Consider the following 24,446-nt stretch of genomic DNA (forward strand, 5'->3'; position numbering starts at 1 on the left):
AATTAAAAATAAAATAAAATAAATAGAAAAGCCGTTGTACAAACAGAAGGAAGTAAGGAATAGAATACGCAAATGAAATCATTGAAATCTCCAATATGACTTATGAGTATACATAAAAGCAGAGATATAAAATTAATATAAATCTAGTAGGAGTAAATATGAATAATATTTGTAGTAATACCTGATAAGACAATATAAGAATGTAAATAGTAGCGAGTACAAATAACCAAATCTAAAAGCAATAATACAATTAAAATTAACGAAAGTCTTACAGTAAGTGTTTAGTTGCCGATAGTGCAAGTCGCATCACGTCATATCTCTGTGCTCTGTACTCGGTACTATTTAGCTCCAAAGCAACTCTCTAAAAGCGCTCTTCTCAGTTAACTTGAGATTCTCGCGCGTTATGTTACAGAGCCTTCACTCCCATCCGATGAGCCCGGACCGTAGCAGCTCCACTTCGCCCAAACTCTGATTATTTATAAAATTATTTTTAATATTTAATAGAAAAAAAAAATAAAAATAAATTAAAACTTAAAAAATGATAAAAACAACGAATAATTTAAAAACGACCGACAACAATGGTTGACACGTGATAAAATTTCAAATTTTAAATATGTGAGAAGTTATTTTATTGACAATTAACAATTAAAGTGCATTTAACTATTTTTTAATATTTTACACAGTAATTAATAATAAAAGTGAGCGTCAAGAACGCTTTAATAATAAAGTTGATGTGGAAGCGGACGAGAAATTAAATTATTTTTGAGATTTTAATAAATTATTTTAAGAAAAAATGTTTGTCAATCGCGAGTGCATTTATTAGTTAATTAATTAATTAATTAATTAATTATAAAGTTGAGTAAAATTACAACATGCTGTTTCTTAAAGTATTAAATAATAGTTTAAAGATTGATTAAACACCTTCACCTTATATTAGCAGTGTAGGATCCAATTTAAGTACTGATAGGGATTCAAGCACTAATATAAGCTGTGACGGTCTTCCGAGGCTTGATAAACTTTGCTGCATTTAATTATTTTTAAAAGTGACAACATAGGATTTAGAATTTGAAGAATAAGTTGGTTAATAAATGAAAGAAAGAAGTGAAAAGTTAGTGACAAGTTGGTAGGAGGATGAGACAAGATTCAATAAGCGACCTGTCGTTAAATGTGACGAGAGCACACTTACCTCTCGCCCTGGAACAATGAGCTCCATAGACTTTGATGAGGTCTTGGTGCATGTCGGTGAGAAGGGCCGATATCAAAATATTATGTACTATCTCTTATGCATACCGGCTACGCTACCTGCGGCTTTCTTGGCCTTCTCTCAGGTAATTTATTTTATTTTTTATCTTTTCAATCAATTTTAATTAAGCACTAAATTATTAAAAAATTTTATGTTGGGTTATTGACGAATTTATAATAACTGTTGACTGTTAGCTCGTCGTTTTCCTTTTAATAGATGTAATTATTATACGCTATCGGTGTTTTATCGAACCGGTATGCTAATTATTTTTATTATGGGTAAGCTTTGTTTACTATCGATTTATTTATTTTTATACAAATTTTTGTTTACTTAAAATTTAAAAAAAAAAATTTTTTTCATTAATTCTAAAACTTTTCAAATTTATTGGATGAATTAAAAATAAAAATTATAAAAAAAAAATAGTATAAAAAATTTTATATCATTGCGTCAAAAAAAAATGAATGTTAGTAATGTTTAAATTTAATGAAAAAAAAAAAGAAAATTTATTTTTCTTTTATAATTTTTTGCTTTAAAAATTGAATCTCTTTAATTTTAGTTATAAAAATTTTTAATTTTTATAAAATAGACTCTTAGGGTGCTAAAATTTCAAAATTAAAAACAAAAGAAAATTTATTAAATAATTGATCGAATTTTTGAAAGTTTTCAATGTTTATTTTTAAAAGTTCAATTTTTGGAGCAAAAAATTTAAAAATACAAGTACAATTTTTTTTATAAGCGCATTTTTGGTTCTAGTAACACTAGATGAAAATTTTTTAAGATATTAAGATAATATAACTCAGAAACAAATTAATTAATTAATTAAAGGTTTACAAATAAATTTAATATAAAATTTTAATGAAATACAGATAGATGATTTAATAATAAAGAAATAATTTAGTCATAATTCAACATTGTTAAATTAATAGAAAATAATATTAAATTTAAAAGAACCAAATCAGGATATAGTAGACCAAATAAATTTATGTTTCTCTTTTTATTTATTCCAATTTACAACGTTAATTGTCAATTTTTAAAAATATTTTTTGACCATAACTATTGTTTGTATTTTCTGGAAATATTTTAAGGTATTTTTTGTTTGAATTTTTACAATGTTTTAATAAGTTCATTGTAATTATTTTAATTAATTTTAGTATATTTTACACATAAGTTATCTGATAGTTAGAATTATGCTGACGAAACTTTGTAAATTGGAATAAATAAAAAGAAAAACATAAATTTATTATAAGGTCTACTATTATTATATTATTTATTATTTAGTCTATTATTATTATTTATTATATTAGGTCTACTATATCCTGATTTGGTTCTTTGAAATTTAATAATATTTTAAATGAGATCAAAATGGTAATTGCAAATTATAATTATTAATTATAATTTTGAAAAAAGTGATTTTTTAAATTTAATAAAATTATCTACAGCCACAGTTTTAGCTGGCAGTGCATTCCAAATATGTTTGTCATGAATCAAAAATTAATTGTCATACATGATACACTGATAGAAGGATTTGTTTATATTTAATAAACTTTATTAACTGTTAATAAATGATTTTTTAACATCATAGGATTTAATAAATTATTTATTAAATACGATTTATTAAATGTTAATAAATATTTGTTAACAGTTAACAAATATTTATTAACAGTTAATAAGTGATTATTAAGTACAGTTTATTAACTGTTAATAAATATTTATTAATGGTTCATGAATATTTGTTAACTGTTAACAAATATTTATTTAAAATAAAAAGCAAAAATAGCAATTTTCTTTTGACACTTTTTATAACCCTACAGCTAGAATACGTGATAATAATTAAATTCACTAAATAAATAAACGTTTTTAATATTTAAAAATATAAAAGATAATTATGAGCTGTGATAGAATTTGGTATTTTACAATAAACGTTATTATAATGTAATATAATTAATGCAAATAATTTATAAAAATGATTTTTGTTTATAAGCAATCTTCATATCATATGATATTGCAAGCGAAACAAATTCACTCAACAATAGTATATTACACACCTAGGGAAGTAAAATAAGAAATGTCTCAGATCACATGTAATTGTTGGCCGAGGCGAAGCCGAGGTCAACAAACATGTGATCTGAGGCTTTCTTATTTACTTCCCGTGGAGTGTATACTATTTTTTTGCTCGACGAAGGCAGGAAGCGGCAACTTCGCTTAGCGCAGCGGGCCGAAAGTTGACGCTTTCTGCCCGTCGAGCAAATAGTATATTACACACCTAGGGAAGTAAAGTAAGAAATGTCTCAGATCACATGTAATTGTTGTCCGAGGCGAAGCCGAGGTCAACAAACATGTGATCTGAGGCTTTCTTATTTACTTCCCGTGGAGTGTATACTATTTTTTTGTCCGACGAAGGCGGAAAGCGGCAACTTCGCTTAGCGCAGCGGGCCGAAAGTTGACGCTTTCTGCCCGTCGAGCAAAAAAATATTTATTAACTATTAATAAATGTACTTTCCTCCTAAATAAATATTTATTGAATGTTAATAGTATATTACACACCTAGGGCAGTAAAATAAGAAATGTCTCAGATCACATGTAATTGTTGTCCGAGGCGAAGCCGAGGTCAATAAACATGTGATCTGAGGCTTTCTTATTTACTGCCCGTGGTGTGTATACTATTTTTCTCCTCGACGGAGGCGGAAAGCGGTATTTTCGTTTAGCGCAGCGGGAGGAAAATTGACGTTTTCCGCCCGGAGGTGAGAAAAAAATATTTATTAAAATTTAATAAATTAAATAATTGGCTTTAAATAAATTAAATTATTAATAGTTAATAAATCCTTTTATCAGTGTATAATTACCCTGCAGTATATGGATAATAATAATAATTAGAATAAATTATAAAAAATTTAAGGTATTTGTAAGTGCAACACCAGATCATTGGTGCAGGATACCAGAGCTAGAAAATGTAACAAGTTACATGACACTAGACGAACGTAAGGCGTTATCGTTACCCTACACTGTAAGATCAGACGGCAAGCGTCAGTACTCAAGGTGTTTTATGTACGACGTAAATTACACCTCGATAATAGAAGAATGGCTGCACCAAGTAAACTATTTGGCGAACGACGGGATTTCGACCGCGCAATTTCCCACCCCCGTCAGCAAAAGGGACTGGCCCGTCACCAAGTGCATCTACGGGTGGAGTTACGATAAGCGAGACTACGACAGCACTCTCGTCACAGAGGTAAACTCTTTTTCTTTATTTTATATACCCCCATCAAAGAGAAATTACATTAGATCATTGTAAATTAACGAAAGCTGAGACTAATTTGTATTGAGATGGAGAGATAGATCTATGAGTAGGTGGTCTTGAGCTCAGGAGCTGACACTTGTCAGTAATTTTTATTTGCATAATTTCTCGGGAGGATTATTTCACACAGGCTTTTGTAGACATTGCAAGTGGTAATAACAGTTGATTAGGTTGCTTCTAATTTGTCCCGTATAACTCTAACACGCGACTGTAATTTCACGTGATATGACATTTTATTGTAACTCATCGTCATCGCCTTGGCCTTTCACTGGCCTGTCTATTTAAAACTTCTTCTCATTGTCAGACTTTATCATTTATTCTTAAGAAATTTACAAAGATATTCTGTGCGCTATACATCTTAATTATAAAATAAATTGCCGCAAAAATTATTTATATAATCAAAAGTAATCCCATAAATCTTTATTTTATTTTTTTTTATAATTAAAAAAAGATTTTTTATACTCAAAAATAATTAATTTACCCTTTTAAAAGTTTATCCTTCAATTTAAAAAAAATTTTTAATAAAAACAAGCTAATTAAAATTTTTTATTAGTTAACATTAATAAAAAGTATGATTAGATTTTTTACGTGAAATATTTTAAGATGTTCATAAAATTTTTATGATAAATTATTCCGAGTTTATCGTAAAGTAAAGTCTGCATTTAATCCTCCAATATTTAGAAAATAAATAGAATAATTTTTTTTAAGTCATTAAACATTTAAAAAATAAAAATAGCAGAAAATAAGAGTCACTTATTTGAATATTAATAATTTACAATCTTTAAAATCAATTAATCATCAAACAGAAGAATAAAAAAAGTAGATAATTGTTGACTTGTCTAACACTCGTATGAAATAATTTATTGCCGACAAAACAGTGAATGGTGAGCGAGTTAATTAGAATATTCATACAATTTGTAGTAAATAATAAATATCCCGTAACTGCAAGTCAACAATCAATTAAAATGCTAATCTTTTATTCTAAGTGCAAGAGGTAATTAATGGCTTTATTACGTTACAAGTCATTCAAACAGAGACCGGAATTTTAAAATAAAATATTTTTTAATTAAAAAAAAGAGGCATTAATGTCCTAAAATTTATTTTTTATTATATTTTTGCAAATAACTAAATAATTAAAATAAACATTCAAAAAAATCTACTTAAAAAATAGGATTTGTAATAAATGAAAGTTATTTGACGATGTAGAGCTAAAAATTAATTTATTCTTGGTTTTTTTTTTTAATTTTTCTAACTACGAAATAAATTGAAAAAAGTATCAAAACTTAAATTGAAAATAATTGTGTGAAATTTAATAGATTTAAGCAATCTTTTACGCTTTAAAAATTATTTAAAGAAAAAGAGCCGAAATACGTTCATTAAGAAATTTTTTCAAAATCCCGGAATTAATTAAAAAAAATCAAAACTAGACGAATAATAGCTTAAATTGAAGGTAATTAAATGAAGTTTAAAATGAAGTTAATCGATTTATCTATTAGACAAAATTTTCTTAAAATTACGACATGAGACCGGCTACAATAGAAAGATTTCTAAAGAAGTCTGTTATTTTTAAAAAAAATAAAATTCAGGAGTTACTTTTGAAAGTGTTTAGCACAAAAGCTCTTATATTGACAAGGCTACACAGAAAAAAAGATTTCTTGACTGGAGAATAAAATTCTTGGCTCAAGTAAATTTTCGGGAGCCCGAAGGAAGACCGGAGTAAAAATTTTTCTTGAAATTCTATTCTTGGTGGAAGTAATTTTTCTTAATTCAAATTATCATAAATACTTAATACAATAAATTTTTATATTGGATCAAGATTTTTAGATACTTTAGGGAAGCAGCGCCACCTACTTCAGCTGAGAAAAAAATTTTCTCACCTTGAGAAAATTTTTCTCTTGAATAATTGATACCCATTTTAGATTTTTTTAGCACGCAATTATACATATTGAATGAAAGAAAATGGTTCAGTATTATTTGATCTTCCCATTTGACATGTTTGTCAATAAAAATATTAATGAAAATTTATTATCGAGATATTTAATTTTTTGGAGCAAGAGAAAAATTTTCTCAAGACAAGAAAATTTACTTCTGTCAAGAACTTAATTTTTTCGAGCAAGAGAAAAATTTTCTCAAAACAAGAAAATTTTCTTGATTCAAATAAATTGTCTTGGATCAAGATACGTATTTCTTGAAGCAAGAGAATTAATTTTGTAGGGATAAGTGAAATTTCTTGTGTCAAAAAAAAATTTTTTTTTCGCCCAAGAAAATAATTAGCAAGAAAAATATTTTCTTGGTTCAAGTGAACCATTTGTTCTGTGCATTATAATGATAATGATAATATAAGAGTGCATTCACCTTGAAAAGAGTGATCCAGGTATGTAGATAAATAGTTGATACGGAGTGACTGGCCGATAGGATTTTCAGGCTCTAGTGGCGTCAGCAATTGCCGACCAATTTACCTACCCCCGCATATCCGGTCATGTGATATGACACACATCAAACACTCACCCAAGCCACCAGAGAGTACTACACCACTTTATAATAGTAATACACCTAGATTATTTATACATACATACATATATACATACAAAGTAAAGTTACTACAGTACTTACTTGGTACTCGTATCGCTGCATTGACGCACATCCACCAAGTTTCAACATCCAACGTCCTTCCGCTTTGTTACTTCCGTTTCTTCAAACGACTTTTAAAAAAAACACCCTCTTTCTCTTTCATGTTAATTAATTTAATGCACTGGGGAATAATTAGTAAGATAAGGATTAAGTAAGAAGGATAATGAAGAATACTTACCCGAGGGAGTAAAGAACAAGGGATTTAAAATTTTATTTAGTGGGATATGAATGTAAAAATAAATAAATCTACAGTGGAAACTCAATGATTACAGGCTACTAAGTACAGTAATTGGTGCAGTGATTGTACAAATTTAACATGGCTACTTAAGATTGGGTTTAGTTTAGAGCAGGGTATTATCTAGTTAATTTATTTAAAATTTAGTTGGAAATTATAAAATGATGCTCTTCGTACATCCGCGATTATCGCAACGGATTATTTTATTTAGATATTTTATTGTTAATTAAACTTTTTTTTTAGTTATTAAATTAAAATTAATGAGATTAAAAATTTTTATACTCGAAGATTTTTTTATAAATATAAAGAAGCGTAATTTATATACGGAAAAAAAAATTTTCTTGAATCGAGTAAATAATTTTGAAGAACTCATTTTCTTGATTTGAGTATAAAATTTCTTAAATTAAGAAATTTTTTTTTATTTGAGTAAATTTTACTTGATTCAAGACAATTAAACAAGATAATTATATTTTGTACTTGCTATTAGGCTTAATGCCTTGGCATATAAATTAAATAAATAATAATAATAATAATAAACTCTTCAAAATTATTTTCTTGGTTCAAGAATTTTTCTTTTGATTCAAATTGCTTTTTTTTTTTTAAATATAGTCAAAAAAATGATTATTAAAATAAAAAATTGGTTTGAAGAATTTTTATTTTTAAATCCAGAATAATAATAATAATAATAATAATAATAATAATAATAATAATAATAATAAAAACTATCACATACAGGGGTTTAGTTTGGTATAATAAAATTTCCGAGGAAATAAGAGAAGAAACTAGAATTAAAATTTTTAAATTATTATTTATTTATTTATTATTGAAAATATACATCAAAGAAAATGTAGAATACTTCGAGAAATTAAATAATAAAATATAAATAAATTTTAGATAGTATGTGAAACGCAAATGACGAATAGGTTAGAGTAATTACATGAAATTTGAGTTTATGTTTATTCTTTCTCTCTCTCAAATATCTCCCTCACTCTTCTTTGCATTTAGCGTGTTTGCTGAAAGTACAATTATTAATAAAAATTAAGTTAGCCGACATCTACAAATTTTTAGGATTTTGTTTTTATTAAAAAAGTTATTACAAAAAAATAAAAGAAAGTTTTCATTTAAAAAAAAACTTGAAAAACTTTAAGTACAATTTTTAAAAAGTTTGGAAAATCCAAAAGTGCACGCCTCATAACGCTCATTCATTTTTTAAGAAAAAATAAATTGTGTAACTGATAAAAAAAAAAGAAAATTATAATTAAGTAATTTCTTACAGAGTATTTTTTTTTTAAATATCAGCGCCCTTTTTTCTTGTTATATGCGCACGCAGTCTAAAAAAATCTAGCTTTATCAAGTGGCGCCATAGTTTTCACGTGACAAATAAGAAAAATTCGTTTGTCTTTGTACGGTTATATCGTAATAAATTTTAATAAAAATTCAATTAAAAAAAAAAATACATAAACTAGGCTACTGATATGAAATACGGACCCAGTTCATCGCATTCGTAAACTAATAAAAAAAGTCCGGTCTTGAAATATCAATTTGTTCGGGAGTAATCATTGGTACATCCAAAATGGGGTGACATCCGGACGTCCACGTAAAATTTTTTTCAAAACGTTTTTTTTTTTCAAAATAGCTACATGAAATGATTTTAGAAAGTAAAAGATGGTTTAATTTAAGTGTTTTCTCCGTGTACATCTACTTATATTATTGTATAAGTGTAATATGGTTGTGATAGAGACATTTAAAGATCACAAAATTGCTTGACCTTGACGAGTCGAGTATAAAGCACAACCTCACGCGCTTCGCGCTATGAGGCGTGCAAAAATATTTGTTTAATTCTTTTTTTACAAGTAGTTAAAAATTATTTTAAAACATTTTCGTTAATCACACACTGATAGAAGAATTTGTTTTAAGTTAAAAAGATTTGTTAATATTTAACAAATCATTTATTAAAAGCCATTTGTTAGTCCTTAACAAATATTTCTTAGTATTTAAAAAGATTTATTAACATTTAATAAATGAATATCAGATTTATTAAATACAAACAAATCATTTTAAATACAAGGAAATATTTGTTTAATACTAAAAAGTCGTCTCTAATAAATGATTTGTTAACTACTAACAAATATTATTTAATATAAATAAATCCTTCTATCAGTGCATGTTGAATAAGTTGAATATAACCTGGGACCCTGCCTACCCTCGATGTTGGCCGAGTGGTTCAATGCGTTTTTCCATTCGTGCCACTCGAGTGGCGAGCGCGGGGTTCGATTCCCGGATCAGGCAAAAATATGAGTTTGATATTTGTGATATATTCATTAATAGCACTGAAAAACATACCAAACAAGTGTGTGGCTGAACAATCACACGCGGGTTCCCAAGGATACCTGCCGTTCACTCGCTGATAATAAGCGAGAGTGGACGGGAAAATCCTTTTGGCAACCACTGGGGATCGAACCCGCGACCTGCCACCTGATTTGCGTGAACGGAATAACGCATTAAACCACTCAGCTACTATGAATGACACGACGGCTTGAAACTATAACTCTTTTTAAGGATGAGCGATACTTATACATCGATGTTTTGACTATTGATGTTTTTTTCGGGAAACATCGAAGAAGAGGGAGAGAGCGATCGAGACCGATTGAGTGTGAGTGAGAAAGGGCGAACGTAGCATGAAGCACACAGCCATGGAACAAGAGGTGGGAGTGAGTTAGTGAGAAAGATAGATAGAGTAAGGGAGATCGAAAAAAAATACACGCTATTAGTATGTATTCGTTTAGTAGTTAAATATTAGAACTTTAGATTCGTATTAATTTTCGACACTTTCAATATTTAAATGACAATTACAAATTCATTAAATTCCTAACATATCTTCCTTTTTCCCTCCTTCTAAGTCTCGGAAATCTAAAGCTTTAGATTAGTATAAATATATAAACGAGATTTAAAAATTAGTCTGGGGATTATTCAAAATTATTTTCTTGCTTCAAGAATTTTTTTTTTTTTATTCAAATTAATTTTTTTTTTAAATATAGTCAAAAAAAACAATTTTTAAACTAAAAAAATTGCTTAGAAGAATTTTTTTGTTTTGAATCGAAAAAAATTCTTAAAATAAAAAAATTGTCTTGACTGAAAAAAACTTCAAAATTAATGAATAAATTTAATTTTTTTATCATTGTAATAATTTAATAATTAATATTCTTGTTTAATTTTCAAAGGTTTCTTCTTTTGTAATTAAGGTGAGAAAATTTGTAATAAAAATATTAAATTGGTATGTTAATGAAAAAAAAAATTTACGATGAAGATAAAGAAGAATATACAATAAAAAAAGACATAAACTAGAAGAAGAAATATATTATAATAAATATAATGAGAGTAATAAAAGTATTGGGCAGTAGTAAAGTGTTATAATGATAAGAGCATAAGGCTGAAGTTTGAAGTGGTAAAAGAGTGGAGTAGTGCCTACCCATACAGACACGAAAGAAGGGTTAAATGCGGGTTTACTCAAAGAGGGCTACGAGATAGTGTAGATACCGTATACCGTACCGAATAAGTACATAGAGGGACACGCTCCTCCTGTCAACTGACGGTGATGGACATCTCTTGCTGTGGGAGCCTACACACACTGTTATCGTCCGGACAAACTTCAACTAATTGTACCAGTAGCAATAAACTCTCACCGTTAGTTTTTTATACACATATATTTTTTCCATCCCGGTATAAAATTTGCTGATAAAATTAATCCCGCTCGCGCTATTTAATTCCAATATAAATAATCCCGCTTTAAATATTTAGATTTATAGACTGTCTCTATCTGCAGGGATGACACTTGGACGAATCTTATTTATATTACGATTAGTTAATACATTTATTTGTGTCAATGTCGAGAATGATTGATTAAAATGTTTTTCTCTCTTCTTCCTTTTCCACTCCTCAATCACTCTGTGGATGCATATCTATGTACTTACATATATTCACCGATTACATACCGTAACACTGTTATGTGTTAGCTTCATCAATCAGCTTCGGTTCCTGTCATAACTACTTTACGCTCTTATCAATCATTGGCTTTTCTGTAAAAACTTTTCATCGAATTAACTTTCCAGTTAATTTCTTTAATTTCTTCAATTAAAACTTTAATCAATTTTTAGAGCGCTGCATCGAGAAAAAATATTTTACTTTTTTCAATATCACGAGAAATTGCTTTCTCGTCTATTAATATGCTAATAGTATCGAACGCGGCTTGTCTAAAAAATGAAATAAAAAAAACTTCATAAATAATTCATAAAAAGCGTTTGGATACATGCCTGGATAATTAGTTTATTTAAAATTTGTATCGATAAAAGTTTTAATTAAATTATTTATTTATTTAATTTTAAAATATGCATAGAATAAAAGATAATCAATATATCGTGCAAAAAAAATTAATATTAATTATGAATTTTTATTCTTTTATTTATTTTTTGAAACTTTTATGACTTTTAATATATTTATCTACGTCATTAAAATTTTTATTTTTTTTTAACGAAATTTCTATTTGATTTTATTGATTTTTTTTTTTTGAAAAATACATAAAAAATGAACAATTAAAAAAAAAGTTGATTATCACACTTTTAATAAATTAAAAAAATTTTCAAGAAAGTTTTTTAATTTTTCAGAAAATTGTGTTCTTTTTTTTAATTGTTCGTTTTTTTATATACTAGTAAAAAAAAAAAAGTATATCAAAAAAAGATAAAATAGAAATTTTATCTAAAAACATGAGCCAAAATTTTTTCGAACTTTTGAAGGCAAAAAAAACTATCAAAATCTTTATTTTTTTCTTTCACGACAATTTTCTATCATAAATGCATTTTTTAAACCAACAAAAATTATTTATTTTTTGAGAATTCTATTTAACTTAAAATAATTAAACTCTTAAAAATTATTTTCTTGATTAAAATATTTTTTTTTTTAATCAAATTAATTTTTTTTTTAATATTCAATGAATAAGAATAAAAATAAAAAATGATAAATATTTTTAGCATTGATATTTACTCAAAATTTCTAAGTAAAAAACAAAATTCTGCCATACGATAATTTTCTTGAATTTTATAAATGTTTTAATTAATTGTGACTAAAATAAAAATTTTCATTATTTTTATCGAGAAAGAAAATTAAAAATAAAATAACATAAATAGAAAACTTTGAAATTAATCTATAATCAATAGATAAAATACAATAAAAGCCGTAAAAAAGCAGAATAAAAAAAAAATTTTAAAATGTTAATTTTTCACATTTGTAAATAATTACCAAATTTTTCTGCAATAATTTATCAAAATTTTTTTTGTGCAACAATAATATTATAAAGTTAAATTTTCTACGGAAAAAAAAATTATTCCTGTCATTTTAATTTTTTTTTTTAATTTTTTATAAAATAAAAAAAAATCACAATTATGAAATAAATTTTTTTTTGCACAAATAATTTATAAAAAATACATCGAGTACTTTATAAAAAAAATTTCTTCAATTTAATTTCATAATAAAAAAAAGACGCCATTCAGCTACACCCGGAATGGAAAGTAGATTTCATAGAATGAATCATCATCTTGTCTCAATAACTTTCGTTTGACATGGAATTAATTTTAACATATATACATAAGTATAGGTTGTACTACACATTGCCTGAAAATGGTTCAATTGAACTTTTAACTTCGATAAAATAACTAATAATTGTCAAAAAGTTAACGTTGTATACGTAAAATTAGAAGGAATTTTATAAGCTTTCACATGAATTTATCAAAAATCAGCTATCTTTTTGCAATTAAAAGCTATACATAAATGAAGTCGTCAAAAACGTAATTTTTACTATTTTGATCATTTTGAAGAGCTACTATTTCTGAACTAATCGAAGTATTTCGCTGATTTTAGGGCTCATGCAAGCTAATTGTCCTGGAAATCTATATACTAAATTTCATAAGGATCTGTTGAGAATTCTCGACAGAATAACATTCATACGTCAGTTGTACTACACATTGCCTGAAAATGGTTCAATAGAACTCTTAACTGATAAAATAACTAAAAATGGTCAAAATGTCAATGTTATTCTTATATGTTATGCTTACCGTAAGATGGACGGTGTGGCTTAATGTATATAGAATAAGCAAAAGGAAATTTAGTATAGACCGGATAGCTCAAATGGTAGAGTAGCCGATATGTCTTCGGAAGGTTCTGGGTTCGAATCCCAGTCCGAGCTATCTAATAATTTTTTCTCGCATATTCTATAAACTCACATTAAGATGATCCTCTCCACATTCCTTTCTCAATCCTTTCCTACCAATATCCTGTTACGTGAATGTGGAACGCTTCACGTAATAATTACCGCAACTCCTAGTCTTTCCCGCTTCACAGCATTATTTATATTTGTATGCATGCATGCAATGTTATATACGTCAAATTGAAGGTAATTTCATGATCTTTCACATGAATTTATCAAAAATTTGCCATCTCTTTTCAATCAAAAGTTATACATCAATGAAGTCACCGAAAACGTGATTTTCACTATTTTGATAATTTTAAAGAGCTGCCATTTCTAAATTTATTGAAGGATTTCGCTCATCTTCGAACTCATTCAAGGTTATTATCCAAAGAATATGTGTAACAAATTTCATCTAGATCCGTCAAGAATTGTAGACACAATCGCGGCAACATCCCGCGTTATATTACATATATATATAAATTTTTTAACTAACGTTATTTTTGAGCTTTACTCGACTATTTAAGAGATATTAAATATGAAATGATATTAAATATAAAATATTAAATATAAAATTCCGACATGAGGACCAATGCAAAAGATTGATTTCTATGAAATCTACCTAAAAATTTGTCTAGCAATAAAAAAGAAAAAAAAACTAATCACAATTAAATTAGCTTAATTTTAATAATGAATTTTTTGGTCTTAATGGCATTTTGCATCCACGTAGCTAGATCTGGTATGTGACAACAGTTGGCTACCATCTACATCCACGACATTTTTCTACGTCGGAAGTCTGTTTGGCAACGTAGTGTTCGGATGGATCGCTGACAAATGGGGCAGAAGAACAGCTTTCTTCGCGATACTCTTTCTAGAAGTAATATTTTCAATAGCAACGAGTTTTAGTCCTAATTACGTTGTGTACACAGCACTTAGGACTGTCAACGGTCTATTTTTTCCTGCCATATATCAAATACCGTTCATTCTTGGTGAGATTTGCAACTAACCGCGCATCAATAATCCTTTTTAATTGTTAAGTTATTGTTTGGTTCTATTTCAGTGTTGGAACTAATGGGTCCAAGGTACAGAACTTTTGCGGGAATGGTTATTTGTATGTTTTTCGCCACCGCCATGTGTCTTCTCGCGTTGCTGGTAAGACTAACAATTATTCATTCAAATTAACTCATTAACAATTATTCAAATTTATTTTTCAAACATTTAAATATTCTCTCGAAGAATTAATTTTAATTAAACAACTTTTGCATAATGAAACATTTTCAGTGTATTAGCTTAGACATTAAATTGTTTTTTTCTAAAGATTATCAAACAAACTTAAAAACAAATTTATATTCATAAATTTTTAAATCCACTTCACTTAATTTTTATTGATCTTGCCGCTTTTTTAAATAAACTTCCTCAAACACTAATTGATGTAAATTATTTAGAATAAATTAATTTTTTTTCAGGGATATCTTTTAAGAAATTGGTTCGCGCTGTCTCTAGCAACGTCAGTACCTTTTATTTTACTATTCAGCTATTGGTGGATAATTCCAGAGTCTCCTAGATGGCTTCTCAGTAAAAATAGGATAGACGAAGCTGAAGTAATCGTCCAACAAATGGCGCGAATAAATAAAAAAACTGTTCCAACTAATTTTTTACGCAAAATAGAGGTAATTTTAATAAAAAATATGTATTATTATAAAACTGTGTAAAGAAATAGAAAATTTAATTTATATTATTAAGAGACTAAGAAAAATTTTGTTTCTAAGATAGTCAAGATAGTAATTAGAAATAAACCTTGTATCTGGAGAACTATTGACATTTTTAAAGATATAAGCTCATCCCGGTGTTACACTCATCAAGACCTTTCATTTGAGTACCCACATCAATTTTTCATATATTTATATATATATTATATATATTAATATATGAAAAATATATAAAAATGCATGTGGGTATTCAAATGAAAGCTCTTGATGATTGTAACATCGGGATGAGCTTATATCTTTATAAATTTCAATATTTAAGAAAGTACAGTGCAATTTAACATTAATTAAGAAACGACCTTGTATCTAGAGAACTATTGGCATTCTTAAAGATATAAGCTCATCCCGATGTTATACTCATCAAGACCTTTCATTTGAGTACCCACATCTATTTTTCATATATTTATATATATTATATATATGTATATATGAAATATATATCAAAAATGCATGTAGGTACTCAAATGAAAGCTCTTGATGAGTGTAACATCGGGATGAGCTTATATCTTTATAAATGTCAATATTTAAGAAAGTACAGTGCAATTTAACATAATTAAGAAACGACCTTGTATCTAGAGAACTATTGGCATTCTTAAAGATATAAGCTCATCCTAACGTTACACTCATTGAGACCTTTCATTAGAGTACCCACATCAATTTTTTTATATATTTATATATATTATATATATGTATATATGAAAAATATATCAAAATGCATGTGTGTACTCTAATGAAAGCTCTTGATGAGTGTAACATCGGAATGAGCTTATATCTTTAAAAACTTCAATATTTAAGACAGTACAGTGCAATTTAACAAAAATCATTATTTAATAAAGCAAAATTTTATTTATTTTAGTTCACAAGTCCCAACAGTCACATAGTGACTGCAAAGTTGCTAGTATTAATTATTTGTGAATTGTAAATGATTAATCATTGAGTATTACTCAATCAATTATTTAAATACAAGATAAAAATCAGAGTAATTAATTAACGCGCAACAATGTACATATTAAGTTTTAATAAAACTGTAATGCAATATTGAGCAACTATTGCGCTTTAAATGTAATTGTTTTTAATGAATTTTGTATACTTCAGATGGAAACTTTAAAAAAACGCGGACTAGCGTGCAACGGGAGAAATTCAAATGAACTAACTCTGGAAATGCAGAACATTGAAGACCGGCCACCACCCCCGTCAGCAACTCCGATGGACATAATAAAAAACCCAAATATACGAAAAAAATTTTTTATACTGGCATTCGATTGGGTTGCTAATGCCGTTGTTTATAATGGCCTCTCGTACAACACGACAAATCTCGGAGTCTCTGACTACCTCGCATTCTTTATCGGTGAGATCTTATGAATAATTATAATCTATGCAGTAACGCCTATACCAGACTCAACTAGACTCGGTTCGAGATTATATTAATTATCTCTTTATCAGGTTATACTTATTGAGGAATATAGTTTATATCTTTATTACTTAACTCTCTATCTCGACCGCAACAATAAAGCCCACTCAGATAGCGTAACTGGATTTTTATCAACTTAGCGTAGTAAAAATCTAAATATATATATGTATCAAGATCATAAATATCTGCAACTATTATGATTAGATTGTAATGTATTTAGTTATACACTTATTCCCGACGTGTTTATACACAAAGTGACTCAATCATGTCACGCAATAGTTAGCAAACATATTTTGTTCCCCTTACATCCGGTTTAAGACTTTATTATTTTTTTTTTTTTTTATTTATTTTATAAAAAATAAAAAAAGAAATCAATCAAATATGAATGGGTGATATGATTTAGACTGAATTGTTTATTTTTTTTTTTCAACAGGTGGTATTGTTGAAATACCTTCTTATTTTATTACTTGGTATGCTATGGATAGACTCGGAAGACGATGGGTTCTGTGTCTTACAATGCTTCTTGGTGGAGTTGCATGCGTGTCCTGTATGTTTGTACCAGAAGGTAAATTAATATTATTATCTGTATTATTAAAAGAATAATAAAAATTTTGTGGCCAGGAAATTTATATGATAAAATCGGTTTTTTAGTAAAATTTAGTGTCATTGCAATGGTCTTGATTTGAAGTTGAAAATTAGAAAATTCTCTAACTCTAGATATATAATTAAGAAATGACCTTGTATCTTGTTAACTATTGACATTTTTAAAGATATAAGCTCATCCCGATGTTGCACTTATCGAGACCTTTGATTTGAGTACCCACATCAATTTTTCATATATTTTATATATTTATATATTCCACAAATACCATATATATAAAACATATAAAAAATGCCGTGTGGGTACTCAAATGAAAGGTCTCGATGAGTGTAACATCGGGATGAGCTTATATCTTAAAAAATGTCAATAATTAAGGACTGACTGCTATCTTTTCAACTTATAATATTTTTAAAAATATAACCTCACCCTAACAGTACACTCATCAAGACCTTTCATTTGAGTACCCACATCAATTTTTCATATATTTTATATATTTATATATTCCACAAATACCATATATATAAAATATATAAAAAATGCCATGTAGGTACTCAAATGAAAGGTCTCAATGAGTGTAGCATCGAGATGAGCTTATATCTTAAAAAATGTCAATAATTAAGAACTGACCTTGCTATCTTTTCAACTAATGACATTTTTAAAAATATAAGCTCACCCTAACAGTACACTCATCAAGACCTTTCATTTGAGTACCCACATCAATTTTTCATATATTTTATATATTTATATATTCCACAAATACCATATATATAAAATATATAAAAAATGCCGTGTACTCAAATGAAAGCTCTTAATGAGTGTAACACCAAAATAAGTTTATATCTTGAAAAATGTCAATAATTAACAAAGTACAGTGCAATTTAACAAAAGTCATTATTTAATAAACCAAAATTTACTTATTGTAATTGCTAAAAAATGAAGAAAAATGTCTAACATGAATAAAAAACTTTTAATAATTTAAATAATAAATTATTAATATAAATAATAATTATTCTAATTATAGATGCAGTATGGGTGACAGTTTCACTAGCGATGATCGGAAAATTCGGTATCGCAGCGTCATTCGCAGTATTTTACGTGTTTGTCGGTGAATTACTCCCCACAGTACTGCGTTCTCAAGCCATGGGAATAGCTTCATTTATCGCTGGAATAGGATTATTAACATTTCCATACATAGTACATTTAGCAGTATACTCCCGAGTCTTACCACTTATAATAATGGGATCACTGAGTGTCGCCGGTGCACTTACGTCTGTTTTTTTACCGGAAACTCTCAATATTCATTTGCCACAGACAATCGAGGAAGGCGAACGTTTTGGAGCTGATTTTAAACTGTGGTCCTGCCCGACCTTACCAAAGTAATTTATTTTAAATTATTCTAAATAATAACAACAATAATAAAAATAAATTCAATTTATAATATATTAATTTTATTTTACTATTGCAGAAGTTCAACTTCTAAAAAAAGAAGACGGCCGTCTTTGTCGTTAAGATATTTAGTCAATGGCCGGCCGGGGAGCCGCAGAAGGTCCACTAAGATAACTTCCGAAGCCGGACAGCAAAACCAACAAGAAGCCGGTGAAAAAACAGTAGTGACTATCGACGCGAGTAAAGACGAACTCGAGCACTTAAATGCTACCGATAAAACAATTAATGAATTTAGAAATAGTTACGAAGAAGATGATGAAGAAGACGAAGAAGAACGTGCTGAAATAGTTGTTGAAGTGTCGCGATAATTTTCGTGGTTGATATTAATTTATAATATTGATATTAATTAATATAAATATAAATATAAATAACGATAATAATAATTAACAATTAAATGATGCTGGTGATTGTGTGTTAAATTGTTATAATAAGTTTGTATTATAATATCTGTATAGGCACGCATTGTATTTATTTTTTCCATTCATTATAATGTACTTCCTTTCTAAATTTTCGTTTTTTTCATTTTATTATTATTATTATCATTATTTTATTATTTTTAATTTTAATTATAAAGTAATTTAATAAAAAAAAAAGAACAAATTCGTTGCTAGGGTAAACTTTAATCATTTGTTTTTTTTTTTTTATTTATATTCAAGTAATTTAAATTTTTAGTGACATTTTTTTTAAGTGAATTTTAGTTAAATTTCTAGTTTTATTTTCAATTTTTATATAAATATTTTATAATTATAAAAATTTATAATGCGGGAAATTGTGCATATACAAGTAGGACAATGCGGAAATCAGATCGGAGCTAAGGTTTGTATTTTATAAAAATTTTCTCTTCAATTTCAATAAAATTAAAAAAAAATTAATTTTAGATTGATTGAATGATAAAAAAAAAATTAAAAGACTATTTGGCAGCCGAAATGGAAGTAGATTTTATAGTTAAAGAAAAATAGTAAATTTAGAGGCAATTTAATTAATTAAAAGTTTTAAAATTTTAGAAATTTTGAGAAAAAACAGTAAATTCCATAAAAAGTAGATTTTAATGTAATTTTTATTTATTATACCAAAAGAATATGAAAATTAAAGCTTATTCAAAGAGATTTTAGGTAAATTTTCCAAAAATTTAATGCAGTGTCGCATTCAAAATTTAATCGATAAATAAATTGTAAAAAAGTGTATTTTTTAAATTTCAAAATTTTGTAATTTAAAAACTACATGATTTATTAAGCTCATATTTGAACTTGACCTTTGTATTTATCAGTAAAATAAATATGTTGAATTTCGTAAAGATCTGTTGCGAATTGTAGATACCATCGTTGTGACAAGTCGCGTTCTATCCCATACAAAAACTTTTGAGCCATACACAGAAAAAAAAAATTTAATTGAATCAAAAGAAAAATTTTTGAACCAAGAAAATAATTTTGAAAAGTTTAATTATCTTGAATCAAGACGAAAAGTTCTTTAATCAAGTAAAATTTACTTAAACCAAGAAAAATTTCTTAGTTTAAGAATTTTTCTACTCAAATCAAGAAGATCAGGTTTTCCAAAATTATTTAAGGTAAAAGACCCAATTACTGACACTAGCCTAGTTGTTTGACACTTGCAATTTAATTCCAATTAAAAAAATAAAATGTTCTCAAAAAACCAATGATCTGAAAATTTATTAATTTATTCGAGTTGGCTTTTTTTTTTAATTAAAATAAAATTCTAAGTGTCAATAACTAGGCCAGTGTCAATAGCTGGGTCTTTTACCTTACTTGATTCAAGTAATTTTTTTTTCTGTGTATGTATTTTCTAAATTAGTTTAACGAAATCGGCTGCCCAATTTTAAAACGCAGTGACTGCAAAATTTTTATACCTAATTTTCTTTAATATTGTTGCATTTTTATGAAAATTAAGTTAGCCAACACCTCAAAATTTTTAGAACTTTTTTTTTATTGAAAAAATTATTACAAAAAAAATTTTGACTTGTTTAAAACTTGAAAAACTATAAGTGCAATTTTAAAAAAATATTTTTTAGCTCTAATTTAATAAATTAAAAAAATCAAAAAATTCAAAATGTCGGCTATCTTTAGTTTCATTGCATTTTTTATAACTTTTAGACCTTAATTTCAAGTATTTTTTCTTAAAAATATTTATATTCAAGTATTTTCTCTTCATAAATGGAATTTTTCATCAATTTGGCAGGCAAACTTTTTTTTAATAAGAAAAATTTATAAATGTTATTTACTGTGTTTTAAAATTGGGCAGCCAAAATGAGTAAAAATATATCAAAATTTTCAAAAAGTTTCATCATGAGAACCAATGCATTGAATTTCTACGAAATTTCCTAAAAATTTGCAAATTTATTTTCCAGTTTTGGGAAGTGATAAACGACGAGCACGGAATAGATGCGACAGGTGAATACCGGGGCGACTTGGATCTGCAATTAGAAAGAATAAACGTGTATTACAACCAAGCAAGCGGGGGTAAATATGTTCCGCGAGCAATATTAGTCGACTTGGAACCGGGAACAATGGACTCGGTGCGTTCGGGGCCTTACGGGCAGATCTTCCGGCCGGACAATTTCGTCTTCGGGCAGTCCGGAGCGGGCAACAACTGGGCCAAGGGCCACTACACCGAAGGCGGAGAGTTAGTAGACGCAATTCTCGACGTGATAAGAAAAGAATCGGAGGCTTGTGACTGCCTCCAAGGGTTCCAGATGACCCACTCTTTAGGCGGCGGAACCGGCTCCGGTCTGGGAACGCTTTTGATTTCAAAGATCCGGGACAACTTTCCGGACCGGATGATGGCGACCTTTTCGGTGGTTCCGTCTCCGAAAGTCTCGGACACTGTCGTAGAGCCGTACAACGCGACCCTGGCCACCCACCAGTTGATCGAGAACACTGACCAGTCTTACTGCATCGACAATGAAGCTCTCTACGACATTTGCTTCCGGACTTTGAAGCTCGCCTCGCCGAGCTACGCGGATTTGAACCATTTAGTGTCTGTGACGATGTCGGGCGTGACTACTTGTCTCAGATTTCCCGGGCAGCTTAACGCAGACCTAAGAAAGCTGGCCGTTAATATGGTTCCGTTCCCCAGGCTCCACTTCTTCATGCCCGGCTTCGCGCCTCTGACGGCCCGCGGCAGCCAGCCGTACAAAAATTACTCCGTTCCGGAGCTCACTATGCAGATGTTCGACGCCAAGAACATTATGGCCGCCTGCAATCCGCGGCACGGAAAGTATCTGACCGTCGCTGCCATTTTCCGGGGGAAAATGTCCATGAAAGAAGTCGAGGAGCAGATGAATAATGTCCAGAATAAAAACAGCCCGTATTTTGTTGAATGGATTCCCAATAATGTTAAAACTGCGGTCTGCGATATTCCGCCGAAAGGACTTAAAATGTCCTCGACTTTTATTGGGAACTCGACTTCTATTATGGAACTGTTCAAGCGGCTCTCGGAACAGTTTAATGCCATGTATAGGAGGAAGGCCTTTGTTTATTGGTACACCAGCGAGGGAATGGACGAAATGGAATTCACCGAAGCTCAGTCTAATATGAATGATCTCGTTTCTGAGTATCAAGAGTATCAGGATGCTCCTCTTTATGATGATAATGATTTTGACGAAGATGAAGTCGCTGAATGATTGGTTTATTTTTAAATATTTAGAAAAATTTTTTTTGTAGTATTTTAAATAAATTTTATTGGGAATTATTTTATGGAAAATATTGGTTTTTTTTGTCATTTTTTATTGTTTATAAGGCAATTGAAATTTTCTTTTATATTTCTTCATAGTTTTTGAAGATATTATTATTTAAAATTATTTTAAATAAATTGGGAATTTTTTGATGAAAATATTGGTTTTTTTGTAATTTTTTTTACAAACAAATTAGTTCTAAAAATTGCAATTTTAATTTATTAAAATTTCTACTTGTCAATTTTTTTTTTTATAATTTATTTGTTAAAAAAATTATAAAATATCTGCTAAATTAATTTTCATTTTTTAGGGTTTGAATTAATATATCGATTTAAATTTTCTTCTTTTATATTTATTCACAGTTTTTTAAGATATTATTATTTAAAATTATTTTAAATAAATTGGGAATTATTTTATGGAAAATATTGTTTTTTTTTTTTGTTATTTTATATTGTTTGAATTAATATGTCCATTGGAATTTTATTCTTTTATATTTCTTGACAGTTTTTGAAGATATTTATTATATAAAATTATAAATAATACTGAAATAGGAAAATTTGTATTAATTTTCGCCAGGATTATTGCCTTAATTTTAATTTAATAATTATTGGTATTAAATTTTTGATATTAAAGCGAAAATATTGGTCGTATGAAGAATATTTTTAAATAAAATTTAATTTTATAAAAAAAAATTTCTCTGATATTTTTTTTAGGACCAATAAGAAAGCCGTAATTTAAAAATTACAATTTTTATATTTAAAAAATAATTTTAATCATTTATTATGAGTCTTAATTTTGAAATTACGCTAAAAATATTAGTCTGATAAAGAAATGATGATATTTTTTGTAGAAAATTAAATTTCTTAAAACTTTTTTAATAGGACCAATATTTCTGCTGAGATCTAAAAATTAAATAATTAATTTAAAAATTTTGGCATTAATGATAAAGATACTGATATGAGTATCAAAATTTAATTTGCTACAAGTAACTAAATAATAAATAATGGACCTTGGTAAAAATTGACAATTATGTATTATCTCATCGCGTACGAGGACAACCCGGTATTGCGTATCACCAGACGATACACCCAACAAATTTAATAAATAAAATGCAAACTATGAATGAATCATACACTGGATAGACCGCCACTATGACTATCAATTTTGAATTTATTTAAAAAATTAAAGTTAATATTTAATGATTAGATAATTATTATATTACATTTTTTCTATTTAAGCGCTTGCGTTGTTTTTGGCCTTCATAGATATTTTTTAATTTATAATATCAATTCGCTCAAGGAGCAATCACTTAAATGTTACGATGTGAAGTGATTGCTATTTTTATTTATTTTTTTTTTAAATTGTTTTTTTTTGGGCCGCTTAAATTACAATTATTTATTTAGTAGGAAAATTTTTGATTGGTTTTTATTTTAATTAACAATGAGGGAAAAAATAAATGTCCAGCTTGGAAAATGTGGAAATTTTATCGGATTTAATGTAAATTATTTTTAGAAATATAATTATTAAATTGATAACATAATAATTTTGAGAAGTAATTGCCAATAAAGACAGTATTAATGAAGACGATCGATGATTTAGTGTAAAAATTTCCGTATTAATGTCTCGATATATTTTTTACCGAACCTCAAGGTAATAAAGAAGCTATATGTTATTAATTTTATTAATTATATTGATTAATAATTATTAAATAATAATTTAAGGTCATAAATTTGTCCCACGAGCAATACTGATTGATCCAGATCCAATTAGCATAAATTTAACGGAATTAAACTCGGTGAGCCGTTTATTTAATCCGGAAAATGTGATTACCGGTGAATCTGGAGCATCAAACAATTGGGCAGCGGGTTACTTCACCGAAGGATCGCTATTAATAA

General features: G+C 27.8%; 2 protein-coding genes across 2 annotated transcripts; both read left to right on the top strand.

The window, feature by feature from the left end:
* Positions 1-798: 798 nt before the first annotated feature.
* On the top strand, positions 799-19,321 carry LOC123275198 (organic cation transporter protein-like). The gene is made up of 9 exons (XM_044743148.1): positions 799-1,328; positions 4,140-4,472; positions 14,370-14,628; positions 14,700-14,791; positions 15,106-15,309; positions 16,501-16,753; positions 17,250-17,381; positions 18,439-18,793; positions 18,883-19,321. Exons 1-9 carry the CDS (start codon positions 1,203-1,205, stop codon positions 19,169-19,171), a joined length of 2,043 nt encoding a protein of 680 aa, XP_044599083.1. The 5' UTR covers positions 799-1,202; the 3' UTR covers positions 19,172-19,321.
* Positions 19,322-19,542: 221 nt separating this feature from the next.
* On the top strand, positions 19,543-22,566 carry LOC123275200 (tubulin beta chain-like). The gene is made up of 2 exons (XM_044743152.1): positions 19,543-19,679; positions 21,226-22,566. The coding sequence occupies exons 1-2, from the start codon at positions 19,623-19,625 to the stop codon at positions 22,498-22,500; spliced, it is 1,332 nt and encodes a 443-aa protein (XP_044599087.1). The 5' UTR covers positions 19,543-19,622; the 3' UTR covers positions 22,501-22,566.
* The last annotated feature ends 1,880 nt before the right edge of the window (positions 22,567-24,446 follow it).

Source organism: Cotesia glomerata, linkage group LG1 (assembly GCF_020080835.1).
Source record: "Cotesia glomerata isolate CgM1 linkage group LG1, MPM_Cglom_v2.3, whole genome shotgun sequence".
NCBI lineage: Eukaryota > Metazoa > Arthropoda > Insecta > Hymenoptera > Braconidae > Cotesia > Cotesia glomerata.